The following is a 25,990-nucleotide window of genomic DNA, read 5'->3' as shown; positions in this document are numbered from 1 at the left end:
TATAAAATATTATCTTAATTAATTAGTCTTATTCTAATGCTTATTCTAAACTCTACATATGTCCAGTAATCAGATCAGATGGTGTTAAACGTTTTAGTCTACGCACTTCACTATCACGTCGCATATTTAGCTGATTAGCGAGTACATTGGGATGCACTGACACTCTTTCGAAGTACTTCACACAAACACGTTCGATTACACTCGTTATAGGTTCTAGAGGAATATCGCGTTGTATCACTTTATTTGAAATATAGTACGGAGCATCAACAATGGCACGCAACACCTTATTTTGGAACCGTTGAATGATGGATATATTGGATTTGCTAGCGGTACCCCATAGTTGAATTCCATATGTCCAAATGGGCTTGAGTATAGACTCATACAGCAATACCTTGTTATCTAATGATAACTTGGATTTGCGCCCAATGAGCCAATACATTTGATATAATTTTAGTCCTAGTTGTTTCCGTTTAGAGAGTATGTGCTTCTTCCAGGTTAGGCGTCGATCTAAATGCATACCAAGATATTTAACATGGTCTGCTTGGGGGAGTTGGCGATGATTGATATTTACTGGTGGACATGTTCTTCTACGCAGGGTAAACGTTATATGCGTGGATTTTGATTCATTGGCTTTAATGCGCCATGTCTTCAACCATAATTGTATTTGCTCCAGGTGGGTTTGTAGGTTTATTGATGCTGTGACTGGATCTTCATGGGATGCTAAGATTGCTGTATCGTCTGCATATGTTGCCACAGTAGTTATTTTTGTGGTGGGCAGATCAGCCGTATACAGAAGATACAGTACTGGACCCAGTACACTACCTTGCGGAACTCCTGAATATATGGGATTTAATTCGGTATGTTCATCGCCTTGATTTACAATAAAATGTCTGTCAGTGAGATACGATTTTAGTAGCTGATAGTCCGGATGAGGGAGAAGTTTCTTTAGTTTAACCTGCAAGCCCGTATGCCATACTTTGTCAAAAGCCTGAGATATGTCTAGGAAAGCAGCCGAACAATATCTTTTGGCATTTAGGTCAGCGTTTATTTGGTTTACAAGTCTATGCACTTGTTCTATAGTCCCATGCTTATTGCGAAAGCCAAACTGATGTTCTGGAATAATTTTTCTTTTTTCTATTATATAGTTTAGTTTTTTTATGTATAACTTCTCGAAAACTTTCGAGATTATTGGTAATAAACTTATAGGTCGGTAGGAGGTCACATCTTCTGGTATTTTTCCTGGTTTAAGTATCATTAATATTTTAGCTACTTTCCAGATACTAGGGAAGTAATTAATTCGTAGCATAGCATTAAATATATATGTTAATAGTTTTATAGCCTTTTCTGATAGTTCTTTTAAAATTTTGCCAGTAATTAAGTCATAACCAGGAGCTTTTTTAATATTAATCTCTCTCATTATTGTATGTTTAACTTTTTTGACCGTTAATTTCTCGTGCGGTAAATCCATTTGAAATGGCGAATCTAGAAAGCTAGTAATTTTATTTTCGTCATCTTTATGTAGCTGAGACTGGAAAGGTTTAAAAACATTTTTTAAGTGTTTTGAGAAAATGTCGGCCTTCTCTTTATTGCTTCTCGCCCAATTATTTTCGCTTGTTTTAATAGGTGGGTTATGCTGCTGGGATCTCCTAAGCTTTTTTGTTGCTTTCCACAACGAATAGTCTGTAGCCTCAGTTGATGTCAAGTTTTCTAGGTATTCTTGAATGCCTTGGTTCTGTTCGATTTGGATTAGATCTCTCAGCTCTTTTATGGCCCTATTAAATTTTCTTTTATTCTCTTCAGTCCTTTGCTGTTGCCAATTTCGTCGTAACTTTCTTTTTTCTGCTATCTTTTTCTGTATTGTACATGATATATGTGTATTTTTTCTTGGAAATGTTTCAACGTTGGGAGTCGCGGAATATGCTGCCTCCTGTATATTTTTTGTAAGATTTATTGCTGCTATTTCTATATCCATTTCAGTTTGTAACGGTAAGTTTAGAGAGATATTTTGGTCTAAGTTTTCTCTAAATGAGGGCCAGTTAGTTCTATTATTGCACAGAGAAGGGGGTTTATCTTTGATGGTAATTTTTGAAGAAATTGTTACTATTATTGGTGAATGATCAGAAGACAGGTCGAAACATGATTCTGCCTGACACTTTTTTGGATCAATATTTTTTGTAATACAGAAATCTATTGTATCTGGTTTTTTATTTCTGTCTGAAGGCCAATATGTTGGTTCACCAGTAGAGATATGTTGTAAGTTATCTATCCTTATGGCTTTGAGCAGTTCTCTACCTTTTGAGGTTATTATTCTTGAACCCCACATTAAATGTTTTGCATTATAATCTCCTCCTGCTATAAATCTATTACCTAGCGTACGGAAGAATTCTTGAAATTGTTCTGCCTTGTTGTTATGTTTGGGTGGGCAATAAATCGCAGAAATTGTTAATGGTCCATGGGCTTCCTCTATGGTTATACTGGTGGCTTGCAGGTAGTCTTTGCGGAATTTTTCTTTTTCGAAATGCTTTATATCATCTCGAATTATTATGGCTGTACCTCCATGTGCTTTATCATCAGGGTGATTTGTATGATAAAGCTTATATTTAGGAACTTTCAAATAATTTTTGTCCGTAAAGTGTGTTTCGGAAACCATCATAACGTCAATATTTTGTTCAATTACGAACATTTTTAGTTCCCTGGCATGTATCCTTTAAATAGAAGAACTTTGGTAATTTCAACTACAATTACAATATATAATAAAAAATTAGTAATACTAAATCCCAATATGTATTGATATTCATTTTCTAACGAGTTACAAGGCTCTAACGTTATTTTCTCTCTTTTAGGTTCCCGTGTCCGCGTTACCAACGAAGAAAAATTCTAGCCGTCGAAACGCGTGGGGCAATCTGTCCTACGCCGATCTGATCACACAAGCGATTACCACATCACCCGACAAACGGCTAACCCTCTCACAAATCTACGAGTGGATGGTGCAGAACGTGCCTTATTTTAAGGACAAAGGTGACAGTAACAGCTCAGCAGGATGGAAGGTGAGTCCTTCTTTCGCATCATTATTTTTATATTAATCTGCGGCGTCTCGTCTTCGTCGCGACGTCAAATCACCCACCACCGTTCCCCGCAATACGCCCATCGACGCGGCATTTGAGGTAGAGGGGGCGGCGGGGGGAAGGAGGCAATACGCCGTCCTTACAAAATCCATCCAAAATTGCGTTAGCGACAAAAAATATTAAACTTGGGTTTTACGTTAAACTACACTTACCTTCTTTGCGAAGGAGAAATCTCCTATACAAGGTAGGATTGATTTTTTTGGGCTTTGACAGTTTTTACGATGTGTCGAGTTTTTAATTATATGTTTTGAATAAATTTAAATAATTTATTTCGGCTAATCATTTGTGAAACTAAGGCTGTAGAAAAAGTACAGCTAGAGACTGGGAACTATAGCTTAACAATTTGAAATCTGTCTATGTTAATTTTGCGTTGCGCCCAAAATAACAAAAACCTAATTATATCACTTGATGGATGCCCGATTCCTCAAGATCTTGATGGTAGGTTAAATTGGAAACGTCACGATAGCCAAAAAGCAACGCTGGTCAGACTCAAAATCAAGCAACGATACTGGTTGGTCGGAAGATACCTTCAACTAAGACCAAAAATCAAATATATTGTTTTATCAGTCAATCATAGAGCCAATTTGGACCCATATTGTGAAAATTTAGGGTAGCACATCAAACCAACTAGTAATACAACGTTGTCAAAGAAAAGTTCTACGTTTAATTACCAATGTTTATGTCTACGTAACCAACGCACAGCTGCACGATGACCTCTAAATTAAAATTTAGGAAGTTATCAAAGATTGAGCATTAAAACATAAAATAAGGTTACTAAATTACAGCAACGTGAAAGCACTACAGCTACTGGAAAACATGCAGGAAGTCAGGAGATTGAAGCGAACCAAACCACATGAACTTGTATAGTGTAAAGTATTACTCATAATTTTACTTTTTATTTTAATTTGGGAAATACATACCCACGTATTTATCCCGTACTCGCCATGCTTGTGTATTGAAGCAAGTACAACCGAACAATACTAATAAATTAATTTGTAAATTAAGATTGTACTAGGCATATGTAATATAAGATGTAACTAATAAAGAAAATTTGAAATAAGAAAAAAATATTAGAAAATTAAATAATTGAAAAGAAAATTTAAACGTTCTAGACAAATTACAAATATTATTTGCTGTATGTTTTATCGGCAATTGTGATTGGCGATGAAAAGTAGATCTATTAGGACAATCTTAAGCACAAGTCACGGGTTAGTTCACGAGATCCATCCTCATCGACACTGAAGTGGAATGAATCTAAAACCAAATGAAATTGTTGCTGAAGATGTCGAATGATGTACTGCTAGAAAAAAAATATTTGGGAAAACCAATCCAATTATGGTCAATCAATTTTGGTTATAACCTTCATCAATATATATTGTTATTGTATCTTATTCGATTTTGTTATCGTTTTTCAAATGTGTCTAGACCCATTTTTTTTTGTATTTTACACTGGAAAATATAGCTCGAGAAGCCTTTTAATCAAAAGCGTTTTGAAAGGTACTCAGTGTATTCACATATAGAGATGATGCTTTTGAAAAATTATATTGTTTCGAAAACAAGCTATCATAGGAACATTTTAACCACCATTTAAATAGAATAATTTTGGTGATTTTTACAATAACGAAAAATGTATTTGTTTTTGTAAATAGAAAGCAACCGTTCGTTTCTATGTCAGTATAGGATATGTCCTTTTTTTGTTTTTAGTTAATTTAGTTTCATTTAATCGAGCTTCGACAACTTTTTTCACAACAATCAAAATTAGAACACAATCAACACAATATGAATTCTTTACGGCACAGTAGATACCAAAAAAGAACATAAACATGTGGTTTTCTGTTGAGAAACTTCATTCAGGATTATTATACCAATGCGAAAGTTTTCATCGGTTTTTTGGGATTGAATGCCGGTTCACGGAAGATATTATATTAATGTACTGAAGATTTTCAACTACGTCAAAAATAAAATACGTCTACATTTGGTGTTTTCTTTTAATCAAAACAATTGCATTGTTTTTGCATTCACCATATTCTCCATACTAGAAGTCGTGTGAATAGTATCCCATTTCAAATTATAGAAAAATTGGGGTCTATTTTCTCTTTGTCGAAAAAATATGATATGATATGGTACAATAGTATTTTAGGCAAAATCGAATGGGAAGATATTTTTTTTGTAACCACGTAAACAAGACTTTGTTATATTATTAGTTATATAAGTACCACTACAAGACTGGTTAGTTATAATAAGAATAAACTCTGATGAGGCCAAGGTACTAATATCATACTGATTGCATGTATATTAGCGTCGATTGTTCTGATATGAAGGGGTTATTAACAGCAATAATACCCCCTCGATTATTGTCTTTGTTTCGCTTGTTTTGAAATAGAGTCGTTTTTGAAATACTAATGAAATTTATTTGTGACACCAGAACCAAATAAAAACATTTGGGAACAGCACAATTTAAGAGTTTGATTGAAAATACTTTTGCACAATTAATATTAACGAAATATATTCACTGGAGCTAATTGATAACGAATCATTGATATTGATCATTTAAGATATACATTAATTAATAAAAATGATCGGAAATAATAGAATAATTTGTGGACTTCGGGTTATCAGCGGTCCTACGTAGCGTGTACATCCGTTAAATAAAAGTTTCTGTCATTTCATTATTTGCATCTAAACTACAGTTTGTCTGTTCAATTTGAATATTAAAAATGTCCCAGAACGTATATCCGAACACATCAGCGTTCACAGTTAATCAAAAAAAAAAATATATATCTTCGTCTTTCGCCATCTCTCACTCTCGCGCCATTCCAATGAAAAAAATTCCACGTCGAGTCAAGGCCTACACCGATCGGCCGCTGCCGAAGTGGTCCCGGCATTAAAGCGAGAGTGGTGGCCGACACTCCGATGAGCCGGCGCTAATGCGCAATTTTTTCGGCTTCGTTTTCGATTCATTTATGCGAGGATTATCTTGGAAACCGTCGACTGTGGGAAAGCAGGCTTTTTCACCTTCGAGTGGTACCGGCGCGACCAGTTCGCAGTTCCCTCAGCGATCGAATATTAAAATGAAAACTACCAATCGACCAAAGAGGTCATTTTAACTTGTTATCAAATTAATTCAGTACAAATAAATTTATAATTAGAATTGATGTTACGTCCAAATAGTGAGTTTATATTTTAATGATGACGATTGTTTTTGTTATTTCGCATGGCCAGACTTGATGTGTGAAATTTATATTTGAGATGTAATTTGGAAATTGTGTGATACATTTAACAGTACCACCACTCAGTCAATCTTAATAGTAATCTTATTTTATTCTATTTTCTTTTTATTTTTAAACAGTTATTAGACAATGTTTCTATTTTTGCTTTTTTTATTAGAAAATATAGCTTTACTACCTGTGCCTGGTTTAATCTACATATAGGATTGATGCTTTTAAAAAATTATATTTTTTGTAACTGTAACCCCTCATAGAAATATTCTTAAAATGTTCATAAATTAACTAAATATTTTATATGAAATATTTTTAACCAAAAAATTGAATTTAGTAAATACGGAATTCATTAAAAATTAAAAATAATCAAACTCCAATTTTTAACACAAAAACGCATTAAAATAATCTCTCGGGCTCGGGTACCGACTTCAAAGTTATCAGTGTTCCCCTTTCCCCCAACAGATCCGGACTTGGTTCCAATGGGACTACCGCATGTACTTTTTCGAATAGAAAAATAATTTTGAAAACCTTGAAACATACATTCAAATAATATACAGTCGAACATAGAACCTCCTCCTTTTTTAAAGTTGGTTAAAAAATAATAAATAATTTGACGCTGTTTTTTTTTCTTGAAAATTAATACTTAAAAAACATCGTAAACATATAAAAAAAAACCACTAGGAAAATGAACATTTTTCATAAGAATTGATATGTTGTTTAACCAGGTTAGAAGCAAAGACTGGAGAGTGGTAACCGAAAAAGACTGTCTGATACATTCTCTTCAAGGTTTTACAGTGTCTTCATTTCTTAACCAACAAGTTACAAACAACGTGCAGGAAAATATTACTAAACTTGTGGTAGTGGTGAACGTAAACACTAACTAAATTATTTAAATATTTCCACGTATTACCACGTCACATATTAAAATATCTATAATAAGTACGTTAAACAAGTTTGGGATGTGTTGGTGTCATCAATATCTAAAACCTTTGAAGTAAACTTTAACATTTATGGCGATGAATGAACTTAATAAAATGTAAACAAGCAAATTTAAAAACATCAATTTCATATTATTCTAAGATATCCAAGCTCGAAATATGTTGAATAATAAAAATCGTTTGATTATATTTGTGTATAAGTTTCTTCATTTTTTAGACAAAAACCCCTTCGTATTGTTTCTAACGCGGTGCTTCCTGCAAGTCACTGCTGACAATATTTTGTTATGTGTGTGTTAAACTTCACATCTAATAATATATTTTTAACACTTTTATGTCATACGATATGGATCAAGATTACTATATTTGACAGATATTTTTATTGGTATATCTAATCCGGATTATGAATTGAGACATTATTTAATAAATATGAACGAGCCAATATCACTAGGTTTTTAAATCAATAATATGGAAGTAATCAATCTCTTATTATATAGAGCCTATACTATGATGATTTACATGATCCAGTGGCTTATAATAATTTTTGTATTATTTGAACCTTATATGCCCTCAGATGCCACCTTTCTTTTCGTAAAATACGCTATGTTTATGTTAATTTAATTGATATGTTCTGCGGTCAGATTTCACAAATGTTTGTACAATTCGGTTGATAACGTTTCTATAGTTAATTGACATCTGAAATAAGATATGTAAATATATACGCTTGATTTATTTAACAATTTGAAAAGGGTAATTTTTATAAAAACCTTTTGTAATAACTATGATCAAGAAATAAGTTCTACTTTCTATGAAATTCAAAGAGTTAATTAATTAAAAAGTTACCAAAAATAATTTCATTTAGTTATGGGGTTGATATGTAAAGAGAATAATGTATAGTATAATAATAATGTATCTGAGGTATGGGTTTTCGTTGTATTTCAGCTTCTTGATCCTTTAAATGCTACCACTAAGTATTATGTTATGTTACCAGCAACTGTACTGCTACTTATTTATATAGGTTATATCAAATTTTACGCAAGATTTAAATTAAATAGACAGCTCCCTTATTTTTGAGGCAGTGTTCAGTTGTAGTGCAATACAAAGGTGGTTATGAGATTGTTCACATTATATAGGTAGCCAATTCTGATCCACATACAGTTTTTCTGAATCTCAAATGTAGCATTTTAGAGTCATTTGGTGATAATGACAAACAGTCATCATGGCAAAGGACATATCCCTGCCTAGGGCTATAGAAAATATACAGTGGTAGGCAGCAGAAAATGGTAGTATAATAGACAGAAACTTAATAATATCATTTGAGAGATATTCAACCTTATACACAATCAATTATATATCTCGGTATCCATCTCAGATCGGATGGTAAATTAAATTCGAAACCTCACGTTAGCCAAAAAGCTGATCTGCACAGTTAAAATTAAATAACTGTACTGATTAGTCGGAAGATAGTCCCACGTTGACCTAATATCTAAGAGATTAATTTATCAGTCAACGATAAAGCCTTTTTGGACTTATGGTGTGCAATTTAGTTGCACTAAATCGAATAGTGAATCCAAGTAAAGCAAGAAATAAACTATTACAACGCCTAAGAAAGCAGAAAATTGAAGCGAACCAACCACACGAATTTGTATAGTGTATAAGTGTTATTCTTAACTTTACTTTTAATTAGAAAAATGAATATTGTTGTATTTATCCCACTCATCTTGCTTTTGAATAGATGCAAGTACAACAAAACATTTGTAACAAATTAATTTGTAAATTAAGATTCTATAAGTACATCTAATATAAGATCTATTAAAAAAGTGAAAATGTAACCAATTATCCTTACTATACATGCTTGTGTCACTTGAACAGTTGGTGAAGTTAAATATTCCGACGATATTTTGTAGTGTAGTGTTTATTTTTGAAATATAAATAAAAGTGAAAGAAACCCATTATTATATCAATTAGCCCTAAATGGTTCTTGTTAAACTGTTTTTTTTTGGCATCAAATTTAGATCATAAATGTTGGGACGCCCTTTATTTTATTTAAGGTTTATTAACAATGAACTGTATCATCATGAATGAAAGTTATGTGATTTCTGGTCATTATTCACCTAATATACTAAGTTTCTACTGTAAAACTGTGTGTATTTATTTGTATTAATTTGCTTTAAACGATTTCACTGATGAAACTTATCGAACGTGAATGGAAATTTGTTATTTTCATTCTGATAAAAGATAACGTAGTTTGAACTTTGTTTACTTCCAACCACTTCGAGATAGATCCAATGTCTCAAGGTTGTTCGTACAGTAAAAGAATTTTTTCAAATAATTATAACGATATATCGAATTCGTTCGAACATTCTCATCGACTAAATTATATAACGTTTCTTTCTGTTTTTATTCTCGATTTAATTTTAAAGCAATTATTAGTGATGAGCGGTACGTCGTTTGCGTCATTACTACAATTCACTTTCGTTTTTTGTTCATGTCTGTTTTTGGTTTATTAGTATACATTTAATTTAAGTAACAGCAACTGAGATGAGTAGGAAAATAACAATATTTTGTATTATATTATCGATTATTGTATTGTGAATTTTTATAGGATTTTATTCAGATCAAGTATCAATCAGGGTTGAGAAAAAAGTTATATTAATTTTATTCTTGCACTTCAATGATGATCAATAATCTATGTATCGTTTTGATCAATGATTTTTGTCACTTTTCTATAATATTATAGATTTACATAATTTCGTCACTGTAGAATTGATATTTCGAAGCAAAAACTGAACTAAGTAATTTTTCAAAGTCTCTTTTGAAGCCAACTTTACACTCTGAAGAGAGTTCCGCAGATACTGGAACAAATGGTAATCAGACGGAATGAGATCCGAGATATATGCTCGATGCACCAACATTTCCTAGGCAATCTGAATTTTTATCGAGTCATTAAAGATGTATGTGGTCAGGCGTTGTCTTGATGGAAGACAGTGTTTTCCTTTGATCGATTTTGGTCGTTTTTTTAAATCTCCTGCTTCAAACCTATTAGATGTTGACAGTAAAGAGTCATATTAATGATTTGAACAGAATACCAGGCCAGAGGTCAAGTTCAAGTCAATTACTTTCCAACCTCGCCAAATATTTAAAATTGTCTTCGTTGGCGTCGATGCGAGCTTTACAACAGTTTGTGAGGCCTCTAGGAGTTTTGATCATTAAATTATCAGAAAATATTATTACATGTATGCGGTATAATAGAAAAAAAGCATTTAGATTATTTCTACCCGAAAAGTTGATTGCTGCATGGTCTGACTGTATAGTGTTTACATTTTTATGGAAAAACATCTCGAAAAATTCCATTATTAAGTAGTATCACATTATTAAATACGTTATGAAGTTATAGTATTCTTCATGAAATAGTTTGCATAGCAGAGCCATATGGCTAGAGAATTAATGAAGAAAAGATGGAGATATTGACAACTAATGAATCTCCTCTTACTGCACATCTCAACGGCATCCGATTAGAGCAACTGTAGGAATCCAAGTATTTGGGATGATTCATTTAGGAGAAAAAAGTGACATCTAGTGCTGAAATAACAAGCCGCCTCGACCAAGCTGCAGAAGTTTTTGCTTCTCTAACATGGTCCATGTGGAAGAGAGAAATATTATAACGGAGACTAAATTCTGCCTCTTTTGAACACTTATCAATAGGTTTGTAAAGCTCTGTGATTTATTATATTCTAACATATAAGACTAAGCTGGAGGTCCTTCGAAATGCGATGTTTATCTGGCAAATTTTACATATTTCTCTCCAATATCATAACAAATCAACTCTGTTGAATGAATTCTTCGCATATTTCGGTATTGAAATCGACCTTTTAATGGAAAATATAGCGAACAGCTTCGAAAAAGAGATTAATCAAGGCCTTAGAAAGGAATCTGAAAAATACAGTTGCAGTCGATCGCGAGTTTTGGTGAGGTCTAGTGAAGAATATTCTCTCTAACGTATTACTTAAGAAGTAGACACTCACCCCGGATGTCAGCTAGATATTCATGATGATGGTGATGATATATAATTTTATAGTCGTTTTTATAGCCTGTATATGACCTTCTTCGTTTGATTTGATCCACATTTTCTAGTTTAATTTAATTTCATTGCTAAATACTATTAAAAATTCAAATTACTTCAGTTTAGATTTACAAAAGGTTACTATTCATTCATTTTATTCTTTTTTCTGAGGTAACTTGTTCTACAATCTCTTAAAACAGTACAATATCACCTAAACAAGATTGTTTTTATTGATATGCTACCGGTCCCATTTTCCGAACGAAAATAATAAAAAGAGACCTCCTGTCCCTACACATCCGTTTCAATAATTTATATTAATGATATGACTTTGACCACTTCTTGAACTCGATTAATATTCTTGTCGAATAGCCGACTGGTTGACTTTTATCGATGAGAGAATCTCCACCTTCTTTTACATTTGTAATCAGGCTATTGACTGTCATTTGACAAGCCGATACCGAGGCACATTTATCGTAATCCCTGTCGGCTTTTACTTCTACGAACAATCATTTTCGTTAATTTGAACGATCCCCTACTGGGTCGAACTTGATCAATTCAATATCATCGACCAGCTTACTTATATGGATTGACACATTTCCTAAATCAGAGATATTTTGTCCATATATAATTATATATAGTTAATATTAGTGTTGGCAACTATCGACTGAAATCGACTATCGACTGTTTAGTAGTAAACTACTTTTTACTATCGACCGTTTCAGTCGTGTACTTTTAGTTACTATTTTTGGTTCTACTAGTTTCATTCGACTGATTTTTAACGTTCTGGCTCTGTCGTCCTAGCCGCGACTTTGACAAAAATGTAAAATAGCAAAATACTTTTGACTGTTTTTATGGCAATAATAGGTAATATTTCGATTACTCTCTCGATTTTTGTTAAAAAATATTTCCGTTCAATAATAAAGCATTTATTTTATTTAAAAAAGCTCTAGTAGTTATTGTGCGATCATTTTTAATTATGTCATGAATTAGCTTTTTTTCCTATGATTAGGTATATGCTTAGTTTTTATTTAGTATTTATGGTTATTGCACTTCTTTAGTTTTTAGGTTTTGTTTTAAGTTCTATTGTGTTGTCTATATTTAGTATATATATAATAAAATTATTATTGGTATATTATTTAAAAATAGCAACTCACATATTAAAATACTCCGTCCTTTTTTTTCTCACAATTTATACAGGAAAGGGTTCGTACATTTTCGTCTGACATCATGAATTTACTGAGGTTAATTGGATAAATTAAATGACTGAACGTTGCAAGAGTTGTGAAGAATAAACTGTTGCAGCTCGAAAGGAAAGTTCGTGTACCAATTTTTCTTAGTAAAACAGTCTTATTGAATTGAAAATGTGAATAGGAGCATACAAGCACCACAGTGATTAGCAATATAGTGATATATGAAGCATAGTGAATCAAAAGTATCTTTTAGATCGCTTTTTCTGCTGTCAGTTACGTTGCCAGTTTGAATAATTTAGAGTAATCTTTTTCTCAAGTTTTAGTAAATATTTCTGATATTTACTAGATAAGAAATTTTGTTCGTATTAAGATATTATATTATTTTAAATAAAATAATATTCACATAAAAGTAGAGTTCTTCTTAGTAAACCTTGAGGAAGCTGATAATATATATCCTGCGTTATAATACGTTATAATGAATCCAAAACATTTCGAATTTAGTGTTATTTAGATAATCTCTGTAGATATTGATTTACTTAAATTCTTTTTTTTGTTAATGTTGTGTTTAAGTAAATAATAACAGTAGTTAAGTTTAATGATTTTACTAATCATCGGTCTATTGATATTGTTTTTTTTATAATTTTAGTTAATTCCTGAGTTAAAATATTCCAAAAATTAAAGTGTTTCACAAAGTATTATCGACCTTTTAACACCTATTTATAAATGTATATTTTTGTTGTATTGTAGTCTTCTTTACCAGCTGTATTCAGACCAGATACTTATCTGGGTTTCGCTGTTCAATTTTTCACGGTCTTCGGCATTAAGCCTAGTGGCTGGTGAGTAATGAAGCTATTATATACATTATCAGAAGATTTCCAGTCTGGTTAATTGAAATAGTGATTTCACCCTTGTTTTTGAACAATTACAAATACAAACATATAAGCTGACGTTATTACTGCTAACAATTCTCCCTTGGGAATATAAAATATGTCATTATGCCCACAGTATATTCTTGTTTTTTTAAAGTTTATTCTAATGTTGTTACGTTAAAGAATTGTTTCATTGGTGTCGATTGTATGAAAACATATATTTGAAATAAAACTGACTATGTGCTCACTGTGCTGTCTAAATTTTATACGTTTCTTCATGCGACTTTTTATGTTAAATCAAAAAGACTTTTGTTTGCACAAATGGTTACTAATGTTAATATATATATATATATATATATATATATATATATATATATATATAAGCATATGGATGCGTTGATTATCACTGACCTGATATTTTATGGTCCAGCGATTTTTTTGCTATTAACTTTGGCTTGATTGGTTGTTATTTGATACCAATTTTTTTAAACATTACAAAAAAAATTAATTAGTTATGATGTATTAAATCGCATCGGGTACATTTGTAACCAATTTTCTGTTGAATCTTCACCTATAGGCTTCACTTTGCAGTATGTCTCATTTCGCTATGTGAAGCGTGGACAATTTTTTTTCAGTCTGTTGAGAAAGTCTGAATTTGTACCCAGTAAATCTTATTTGCGGAAAGTTTCACTTTTTACTTCATTTTGAAGAAAAAGGCGACTGAAGGTCATCGAATGCTGTGTTAAGCTTATGGCAATACTGCTTCATCGATTTAAAAAAAAAATTGAATTTTTTAAAAAGTGGTTTCGAACTATTAGAATTGGTTAGTTTGACACCGAAGACAGTGAGCGTTTTTGACAGCCAGAAAGATTGCAAGACTTTACTCGATGTAATCATCAATGTGGATTGCTCTCGGTTATAATTGATGCATTTAAGTCGAGAACTGCGCGAAAAATATCAGGAATACGAGCAAAGACATAACACTGCTATACGTCAGGATGATAACACCTAACCATATGTTACAAAATCAGTGAAAACGAACATATAAATATTAACATAGGAAATGTTACCCCACCCGCCGTATTCTCCAGATCTTGCTTCCTCTGATTATGATAATACTTGTTCCAACATGTGAGTCGTGACCTGTCTGTGTAGCGCTTCACTTCTTACGAAGATATCAAAAATGGGTCGATTCGTAGATAACCTGAAAACATACATCGTTTTTTCGAGATACAATCCGTAAATTGTCTGAGAAATGGGGGAACTTGGTAGCTATCGATGGACAACAATAAATTTGAATAAAGTATATTGTATGGGTTTTTCACAGTAAAGCTTCAAATTAAGAAAAATATAAAAATTCAGTGTGTTTCTCAAGTTTCAGCCAATATTTCTAATGGCTACTGGTAAATAGTTTAGTTTTCTTTAATATATCAGCTGGTTCATTGACGACGTTATTATTTTTATTTATTTAAAGTCTCTTTTTTACTAACGAGTCTTTACTGGGCTGGACTAGACCTACTGTAGAACGTAGGCTCCGAACGACGGCTCTTGGCATTAAGTCTACAGACTGTCGAGTGACCAACTTAAAAATTATCCCAGAAGACATCCGGTCTTAGCCAGATTGATTACTGGCGTGACTGGGATCATTTTCCTTGTCGTATTTTGCATTCTTGCCTAGGAAAATCGCAAATATTAAATAATCATTATTAAACAACAATTATTATCTATACTGCTTATATCCCAACAACAAAAGAAAGAGTACTTGGAACATTTGTTGAGAACAAAGTTATAATGGCAAAAGCTGTATCTCTGTCTAAGACTATAGAACAGGTACAACTAGCGGTCAACAAGACCTACAAATGGATTAGAGACTGGAAAATACAGCTTAATAGCATCAAATCTGTCCAATTTTGCCTTGCGGTGAATTGACAAAAAATTAGTTTTATCACTTAACGGATGCCCGATTCCTCAAGCAGAATCGAAATACCTCGGATTATATCTCAATGCTGTCTATATCTCGACAATAAGCAGAGCAAATTACACTCAAAGTTAAACAACCGTACTGATTAGTCGGAAGATACTCTCAGCTTGATCTAAAATCAAGGTTGGTTTATCAGTCAATTTTAAAGCTTATTTGGACCTATGTGGTGCAAATATAGGGTTGCACTAAAACATTAAACCAACTTGTAATCCAACGCAGCCAAAACAAAAGTCTATGATTAATTACCAATGCTTATCGCTATGTAACCAAGAGCTGTACCATGATCTTGAAATAAAATGGATATACGAAGTGATCAAAGATGTCACCCTTAAAACAAGGTTGCTAAATCACAGCAACGTGGAAGCATAACAGCTACTAAATGACACGCAAGAAAATAGAAGATTGAAGCGAACCAAACCACACGAACTAGTTTAGTGTAGTGTATTTTTAAGTTTAGCTTAGCATAAGTAGATTAGTTTTATTCTAATTTTGGAAATACATACTGATGTATTAATCCCGTGCACGCCTTGCTTGTATATTAATGCAAGTACAACAGAACAATAGTAATAAATGATTTTGTGAATTATGATTGCACTAAGCATATCGTATGTAAGATGTAATTAATAAAAACAAATATCTGCGAGTTGATAGGAAGAACCCAGGTACCGTCTTACGAAACAATCCAGACTAAGCTAGTTAGGATTTACTGATGATGATGTTGTAAATAATATATTTTATCTTCGTGTTGTGGGTTGTATAAATATGTTAATTTTCTAAGACTCTACTAGCCAACCTTTTCGTTGCAAAAACATTTAAAATAGTGTCGGATCCCACCGATCCTCCATAGATAAAGGCGACCATAGCGAGCTGGGGCGTCACCGAAAACCGGACAACACCAAATTCAGCGAAGGTAGGTCGCGCGTTCCGTGACGTTTTCACGCATACGGCGGCAGTGATGCAAACTGATGACGTAACCACTTGTTCTATATCCAATTATATGATAGGTCGTAATAAAAACCCGATGTAAATTCGAACATAAAACGTTTCAGCTGGGACGTAAAACATAATGGCATAATAATTTTCAAGTTAATGAAGGTGAACAAGCTCTTGGCGCCCGAAACTGTCAAATTATGAAGCAGATGAATTAATGCACGTCCCTTTTCCAGATCCCGTTTTATTGCTCGATTGTTTTCTGCTTAGAAGCGTTATTTTTTAGCATCGCTCGTAAATTAGGCCGACGCATTCCAAACGGAAAATAAAATGATCGTAAAACGTTGGGTTTAAATATCATAAGTAAAATATGGCACGATTTTGAGCTAATTCATACATGATATGACCAAATATGTAGACAAGCCTTGGTTTTAGAAATACCAAAGGGCAAAAGTAAACTGACATCTAATATATCGCGTTAATATTTTATTCTTGAATCTGACCTGCGCATACTATTTCTAATTTTTAAGTTATTTCTAGCATTGTTACTAGACGTTTTCAAGTAACCTACAATTTGTCTTTACAGTAACTTAAATCTAGGTATATATCTAGAAAGACCCATCTACCCTGTTTCCGCCTCTGGTCTAATGATGTTTATGTATTAATAGTGCTGGTTTTCTATTAACTACACCTCACTAGACTATACTACACAATATTAAATGGTTTGAATTCTTTTGATTCTGTGTTCTATTCGAGAAAGGAGTCTGTTCTCATCTCTCCGTGCAATTTTCTTTATTTCCTGAGTGATAGTCGGTATCTGAAGTTCTAGGTGTAAGTAATCAGTCCTATAGCATCAGGGTGCACCTACAATACTTCTCAGGACTTGGTTCTGGAAAACTTGTGGGATATTTATATTACTTTTCGCGGAACATCTAGATAATTGAATTCCGTGTGTCCATATATGTTTCAATAATTACTTGTATAATAGTCATTTATTATGCACTGATAAGTGAAATTTTCTTCCAAGTAACGAATATATTTTCCCATATTTTAACTCTAGTTCTTTCGTTTTCTACTTCAATCGACTTCGAAAAAGGACGAGGTTCTATATTCGGCTGTATATTTTTTTAATTGTATGTTCGCCGATTTCTCCGTCGATTATGGATCAATTTTCAAAATTTTTCTTTTATTCGAAAGAGTGCTCTTTCGAGGTGGTCCCATTGGAACCAAGTTAGGATCTAATGGGAGAAATTGGAGAAATCGAGGGAAAACGTCAAATTTCAAAGGCGCGTACAATATTTACACATACGCACATATTTTTTATCTAAAATAATCGGATATTTGTTTATAATGTTATTACTGAACTGATGTGGCGAAAAATCGGAACTAGTTCAGTGTAAAAGTCAGTCAGTTTGTTTTTTAAGCTCTAACGATATCATATGAGAGGTCGTAGAAACGTTGTAATAACAACTGTTTCAATGGTGTAATGGTTAGAACGTTGAACTCACATGCGGAGGTTGTGGATTCGATTTCCAACAGGGCAGCAACTTTTTCTCCATTCGGGTTGTACTTTTACTTGGGCTATCCATTGTGATTTTTAAAAAAACAACTGCGTAATTTATTGAGTAAATATCTAACACTAAAAAGAGTGCAATAAAATATTTTTAACAAAAAAATTGAACCGACTTCAAAAAATAAATAAGGAACTTATTTAAACATCTATTTATCTATATTACAATATTATTTTAACTACTACCAACTGATCAATTTGAAGTTGATGCCGAGCCTAAATAATAGAAAAATAATAATATAATTTTGTGACATATACACAAAATTAAATTAGGAACAAAACAGATCTAATTTGTTGCTCGACACTGACTACAAAGTGATCAGTTGATAGTAGTTAAAATAATATTGTAAATAGATAAAGAGGTTTAGGTTAGTATTAAGCTAAATTCTGTGTATATAGTAGTAGAATATAAAATACGTGTAGTAGATAGGTTAAATAAGTTTTTTATTTAATTTTATTTAGTTTTTATAACGATTATTATGTACATATTTTAATTTAAAACGTATTATTTTAGTGTTAAAAATGTGAATTTGATATTTTTTTCATTTTTAGTGAGTTCTTTATTTATTTTTTGAAGTCGGTTCAATTTTTTTGTTAAAATATTTTTTAAATGTTCCTTCCTTCGAAGTTTTGCGTCAAGATTCATTGTTGCTATTTGAAATTGTAGTATTACTTATTGTTATAGGTGCTTGTGCCGTCTGATTATACGTGGACTGTCAATGCAAAGGTTAACTTTCGTTAATTTTAATTTTCCAGGTTTGGGTCCAATTATTTATATTGTCACTTGCCTGTAGTAATCTTAATTACTACTTTAGCTTATTTTATTGTAAAGTAGGCTTCATCTTGTTTAATTCTAAATACTCTAGCAGTGATGTGAGATTTTAATAGTTCAGTGTGTTGTTTCGGTAACATTTTCTTCAGCTAATGAACAAGGCCGTCTTGTCATACCTTATCGAAGACTTGTGCCATATCCAAGAATATAGTTGAACATACTTTTTTAATTACATTTGTTATTCTATGAACCTGGTCAATTGTTGAATGTTTGTTAATAAATCCGAACTGGTCTGTCCGTATTAGGTTTTCCTCTCTATAATCGATTTTATTGTTTTCAAATACCTTAGATATTACTGGCAGCAGTGAGATATATTTATGGACTATTATTTTATTTTATTTTTCAGTTTTTGACTATTTCTAATAAAAATCCAAGTCGTATTTTTGGGTGACCAGTTATAGTGGTGCTACTAAAAGTAATAATAGAAATTCAGGAAATGGCATTTCTAATATATTTTGCCTGAATAATTTGATATATTTGTTACAACCTGTTTTAAATAAATGTATTAGGTGTATAAATATAACGCGTCACTTGCTAATTTTAAAAAATCTGTAGTTAATGAGCATCGAAGCATTATATATGTCAAGGCTGATTTTAAAGTTTTCGTGAATAATTCCAATAATTTAAATATATTGATGTTAATGTCGTGAGGATACGGATCATAGCGGAGGGCGAGAAGTGTATGAATGTAATTAATGTGTTTGAGTTGATCATCATTTAAAAAAGAGATCAAATGAAAAGAAAATGATACATTCTTTTAATGTGTTTATCGTTTGTTACCAGCAGGATGGATAAAGTACTAGCTAGCAATTGATAATATTTTTAGTAACACATGCATTTTGAGTCAACATCCTCCTTTCGGTCAATATTTTTCTCTGTAAGATCAATCTCAATGCTACATACTTAATTATATGTAATATATAAATAATAATAATAATAAAAATAATAAAAAGGTATGTTTTTCAAATTCATTTATCAGAATTTAATTTTATTCTGATGTAGCACAAGTCATAATTTTCTTCATTTTTTATAATTATTATATAACTATGAAAACAATTTATTAACTAATTCGTTATTTTTAACAACACAAAAGGAGGATTAGAAGAATTTTATGTATAAGTGATATCGTAGACATATATTTTGTTTAGTTCAATCATCAAATTAAGATAGAGTGTTTGGAAAAATAAATACACTTGAATATTAAACTAAACTATATAACATAGAGAATTTTCAACATTTTTAATAACAAGTTGTAACGAGTTAATTAGGATTCTATAATTAGAAGTCTACCACCGACCGACTGAATTTAGATTATCCCAGAAGACATTCGGCCTCTAACGGCTTTCATGATTGGAATTGTTATTCTTTGTTGGATTTTACACTCTTTTCTTGTTTTTTTGTTGTTAATTTAGTCAAGTTGAGATTAATTTTCAATTGAAATATATTTTAAATTGGAACTTGAGACCAAAAAATTATCTATTTATGTTTTATTGGCTATGTGCAGATTATGGAAAAACCCAAACAATAATCAATGACAAACCATTTGGTTACCAGGCATGTTGGTCGATATTTTCAGCAATAAACCGTAACAGTGTACTAAATTGTTGGATTTTCCCTTAGAGGGTGGGTAGTAAGACGTGTTTAATTGCAGCTATTTAAATTTTTATTTTTCAAATATAATAAAATACTATAAAATGCAAATGTTATATTACGAATCCCCTGATAAAACCACTTACTCTTTATTTTATTGTATGTATTGTTAAAATACATGATTGTATTCAATATAAATTACTTGGATTTTAGATATAACTGTTAATTGCTCGAAATTAAACTTTTTCTTTTTTAATAAATAGAGAAGATTCTGGTTCAATAGTCAATCAAAATAAAATCGTGCAATTAATAAATATGACTACGTGATAACAGACTAAGTTTAATATCTAGTGACTCACGATATTATTAAGGGGGTATCGGCACTTAAGTGTTTATTCACGTTTCAAAATGCGTCTCATTTGACATGTTTCTAACTTTCATAGTGTTCTAAAACAGAACAAAAAATAACTACCTGTTTTTTTATTTTAATTAAGTTTCAAGTAACTTGAGAAATCATTGTCGATTATGGTGAAAATTTCGAGAGAGAGCGTTTCGGCCAGCGTATCTCAGATACAGACATTTGATTAATCGAGAATCGCCAGTCTATATATTGTGCTTCCCTTTCCTACTAGTTCAATTTTTTCAAGTTCTTTATGCTAACGGAGCTGTTTTAGCTTCTTCCATTCTAATTCACTTTGATCTTCGTTACGTCTGACGTTAAATACGTAAGTTTTAGTGCATAATTTTCAAAATTAATAAAAGCCGTAATTTAAAATTGTTACAACTAAATAATTAGAAATTTAAATTGTCCGTGCCTCAGCATGTATATGATTTGAAGCAATAGACCCAATTAAATTCAATGATTGATTATTGGTTTGAGTTTCTGAGTATATATTGAGTATTAAGGAATTTCCAAAGGGAACTCTTTATACTACAGGTAGTTTAGCAACGCTTATCAACTATCGTTCGATTCGTTCTGACCGACCGAGTTAATTCCCACAGAACAAAGTTTGCAAAAGTTCGAAAATTTTGGAATATTGAACAGAGAGGACTCTTGAAGATATATTCTTAAAATCCTAAATTTTAAAAGTATCCAACCATTTTTTAAAATTTATAGACAAAAATTGAATAAGATGATAAGAGGAGAAGTAAGATAAGGCCCAAGGAGCATTTTAAATTATATTATGTAGAATCGATCTCGATGACTGAATATCAGATTAGGTAATCCGGAAACATTTTATTGTTATAATAAGAAAATAATCAAATTTACTCGTTTTGTCTTCGAAATCAAGTTCGTTCTGTGGAACATTTCCCCACTTTTATGGCAATATGGGTATAACGTGATAGGTAAAACTATTTTGGTTTGGCGGCGGCCAAATTATCGACCCATTTCCGGTACTTCTTCATCACTTCTGTGGCGACCGCCACGACCCTTTAGGCCACCACCAATTCACCATCAACAACTACAAAGGTTGGCAACGCCGGTGGATTGGTACCATGCAAGTTCCAGGGTATAAAAGACCATCACGTCGACGTCTTGCTCTCTTTTCTTATCACCGTCCCCCTGTAACAGTACCACTTCCACAGCGCTACCGTACTTCCTTCACCTTAACCTAATATCCTGTCCATTCTTCCATCGACCACATGTATCAATCGTAAGTTAGAATAAACAACTTTGATTCAACCAGTGTTTTTAGTTCCCGTGCAAATTCCTTCCAAAAATAGTAGTGAGTGTTCTGACAAATAATCGCCGCGGCAGCCACACATACTGACCGACCCGACGAACATTCCTACAATTGGTGACCCCGACGTGATCAAAGTGCCTAACAGGTAAATCAACTCAACATAAGCCACTCGACAGGTGCTTGACACGTACATGGAAGGATAGCACGAGGAACGGAATCCATCAACATCACGTGGTCGACGACATCCCACGAGACTAGCCTGATGGACGAAAACCACAGAAGCCCATCATGTATACCAGCAACACATGAGCACCCTCGCATCACGAAACGGGACACGTAACACATTTACAGGTACCCTCAAACAAAGCTAAACGCCTCAAGACGAACGACGTCCTGCTACAGCTCCGATGGCAGCTGATCCCGTAAAACTCCTCGCTCAGGTTGGGATCCCCATCTCATCAGCAGTCCCCGGGCGTTTGTTTGCGTGATTGCGGGTGCATTCCGGAACTTGCACCACATATAGGTACGTTCCACGGCTGTTCCACTAGGAGGGGAGTTATGTGGCGACCGCCACGACCCTTTAGGCCACCACCAATTCACCATCAACAACTACAAAGGTTGGCAACGCCGGTGGATTGGTACCATGCAAGTTCCAGGGTATAAAAGACCATCACGTCGACGTCTCGCTCTCTTTTCTTATCACCGTCCCCCTGTAACAGTACCACTTCCACAGCGCTACCGTACTTCCTTCACCTTAACCTAATCCTGTCAATCCTCCCATCGACCACATGTATCAATCGCAAGTTAAAATAAGCAACTTTGATTCAACCAGTGTTTTTAGTTCCCGTGCAAATTCCTTCCAAAAATGGTAGTGAGTGTTCTGTTGGATAACCGCAGCGGCAGCCACACTTTTCGACCGATCGACCGGCCCGACGAACATTCCTACACTTCTAAACCATATGCTGCATCAATTTGAAAGAGTGCTAATTATGAGGCGCATATCCCTGATCAGTGCGTTGGGTGTGGAAGAACATCCCATTCGAGTTACAGCGTATACAGTGTATTCTTCACAACTCTTGCAAAGTATGGCCGAGCATTGTCTTGTTGTTGTTTGTAATTACATGTCGCTCAATTTGTTCAATTAACGTCGATATGCATCGCAGCAATTGTTTAATTCGGTTATTACCACACCTTATTAATTCCACTATATTAATAGCAATGTCCTGACTATAACTGACTATCATATACTAATCCTTGATTTATTGAATTTGAGATTGTCCCACTTTTCACCTTTAGTTACGATGCGCCAATGAGAACTGTTCTCGTTTGCTTGGAAGGCCATCAAACCGCCATGTTGGAATGGTTCGAAATGACATTTTTTCTGTCAATTTGTGTGATGCTATTTTTTCTATTTTTGGATCTTTCCCATCGAGTCTAAGCATCTGGAAATTTAAGCTGCTAATCAGTCCGAAAGTTCGCTGATAGTTTGACTTTGGTTTTCGTCCAATAAATCACATAATTATGATTCATTATTTTCGATTCATCTTTTTACTTTTACTAACATTTTAAAACACTTAAGTTGTTGAAACCAAAACTGAAAATTTGACTATGCATCACTATAAATAAATTCGTAAAAGTGTTTGATGGGTTTTGGCAGCAGATTTCTTGAAATAAAACAACATAATTAAGTAAAGTCTAATGAATTTTGAATGTTCCATCGAAATATATACAACCGCCTAATACATATTTCTAAAAATATATAAAAGAGATAACGTAGCTCATAACTTAATACAGGGATTAGAAATAGTATTGTGGCGACCGCCACGACCCTTTAGGCCACCACCAATTCACCATCAATAACTACAAAGGTTGGCAACACCGGTGGATTGGTACCATGCAGTTCTGGAGTATAAAAGGCCATCACGACGACGTCTCGCTCTTTTCTTATCACCGTCCCCCTGTAACAGTACCACTTCCACAGCGCTACCGTACTTCCTTCACCTTAACCTAATATCCTGTCAATCCTCCCATCGACCACATGTATCAATCATAAGTTAGAATAAACAACTTCGATTCAACCAGTGTTTTTAGTTCCCGTGCAAATTCCTTCCAAAAGATAGTAGTGAGTGTTCTGACAAATAATCGCCGCGGCAGCCACACATTTCGACCGACTGACCGACCCGACGAACATTCCTACAGTATGATAGGAGAACTAGCTGATAGTGAAACAAATATATAACAACCAATAAAACATATCCAGAATATTAATGTGGCAAGCGTTTTTTTTTCTTTGATCTCCTAATATAACGTCATCTAGAAATTGCGACGCTCTGTTAAGCGTCGGTATGAGGGTCGAGCACGGCGTCCGTGACGTCCAGAATTCGCGAGTAAAAATAGAAAAAGATGGGCGTTGCCTAAATGGCGAGTTCGCGAACGGCAATTTTTCGACAAAAAAAATCGAGATGTGGGCTACGTGGTTGCCTCGGCGACCTCGCCGTGATTTTCCGTACCGAATTATCTAGGAAAACCGAGATAATTTTAAAACTGTTGTTTTGGTGGATGGATGGGCGAGTTGTCTAATACGCGCTCACAAAGTATACGCATTCCTCTATGATGTTTATATGAATTTCGGGGAATCATTAAACGCGGGAGTTTATTTTCTCGGGGTGTTTGATTTGCTGGTCTCTTTTCATTGAATCGGAATAAAATCTATTTGATCACCTACAACAAAAAGTCCGTACCACTATTTGAAGTTGGTTTGATTTATATCGATCCTACGCAGCGCGAGTGATGGGTTTTCCCGGTGATTTTCTTTGAAATGAGTTTTCTATTTTACATGTTACTGTAGGCAGTTTATAACACCACTGAAATAACAATTGCATGACAAATATAAGTGTCAGGTTACAATTATTGAGAACTAAGATATTGGTGGGAGCTTTCGGATATTAAAATTTAAAATTTATCTTAGGCCATTGCCTTAGGAATAATATCAATATGAGGTAATATCAAAATAATATCATTTCTTGTGACTTGCACATTTTAGCTTTCGTATGTTTTTTGAAATTGAAAATTAAGCAGCATTAGCAACACACCCTACTAAATTTTGATGGGTAGGAAGTTCTTTATTGTAATTTTTACTCTACTAATGCTTAGTACAACCTGAATTTTTAAAACTAATTTATTATTATTGTTCTTTTGTACTTGCATCAATATCCCAAATCCCTCCAATTCCAAATTAAACTAATTAAGCTTAAGTTAACATTAAACACTTACCCGCTATACAAGTTCATGTAGTTTGATTCACTTCGATCTTCTGATTTCCTGCGTGTTGTCTAGTAGTTGTATTGATTATGCAGTGCTGTGATTTAGTAATATTATTCCATGTTTTAAGAGGAAATTTTGGTTAACTTCGTAAATCCGTTTACTTTCGAGGTCATCGTAAAGTTTTTCGTCCATTACGTGGCGATAAGCATTAGTTAATTTAGAACTTTGTTTTGGCATCGTTAGATTACTAGTTTTATGTTTTCCTGCAACCCCATATTCAAACCTAAGTCCAAATAGGCTTTATCAATCGTAGGTCGAGAGTTGAGAGTATCTTCCGTACCGTTTTTTGATATAGAGTCCGATTTGCTCTGCTTTTTGTCTGACGTGATGTACTGCAATAATGATGTAATTTATTTCGTTTCTTAGAAGACAGCAGGCAAATAAACGTGTTGTAAGAATGCAATCGTGAGTTTGAGATCTATCATGTGATAGATCATGTGTTTATTCCCCCCCACATTCTTATTCATTGTAGCAGTATTTCTGCATACAACGGACCTGCAATTTCCTTCAATTCTTCATATCGTATATAATACCTAATTATTGATAGTTTAAGTTTTTTTTTCAATTCAGTCACAGTTCTCTTTTTTGATAACAGATGCATATTTAATGAGTTATTTCTCAAACACATTACAGAATTTGACTTGCAACTAGCATTGATAGAAGGTATGGCAAACT

The 25,990-nt window shown here is 33.2% G+C and overlaps 1 protein-coding gene across 7 annotated transcripts in view; it reads left to right on the top strand.

The window, feature by feature from the left end:
- Positions 1–25,990, top strand: part of foxo (forkhead box, sub-group O) — a 324,250-nt gene that overhangs the window by 19,043 nt on the left and 279,217 nt on the right. For all 7 annotated transcript variants that reach the window (XM_076401540.1, XM_076401543.1, XM_076401537.1 and 4 more), the window contains exon 2: positions 2,844–3,047. In XM_076401540.1, the coding sequence (XP_076257655.1) occupies positions 2,844–3,047 (204 nt within the window). The remainder of the gene's footprint in view (positions 1–2,843; positions 3,048–25,990) is intronic.

This window comes from Rhynchophorus ferrugineus, unplaced genomic scaffold, assembly GCF_030347505.1.
Source record: "Rhynchophorus ferrugineus isolate W39M unplaced genomic scaffold, kcgeb_rfMv2 rfM4, whole genome shotgun sequence".
Classification (NCBI taxonomy): Eukaryota; Metazoa; Arthropoda; class Insecta; order Coleoptera; family Curculionidae; genus Rhynchophorus; species Rhynchophorus ferrugineus.
The sequence above is the reverse complement of the archived record's forward strand: the minus strand, read 5'-3'. Positions and strand labels throughout refer to the sequence as shown.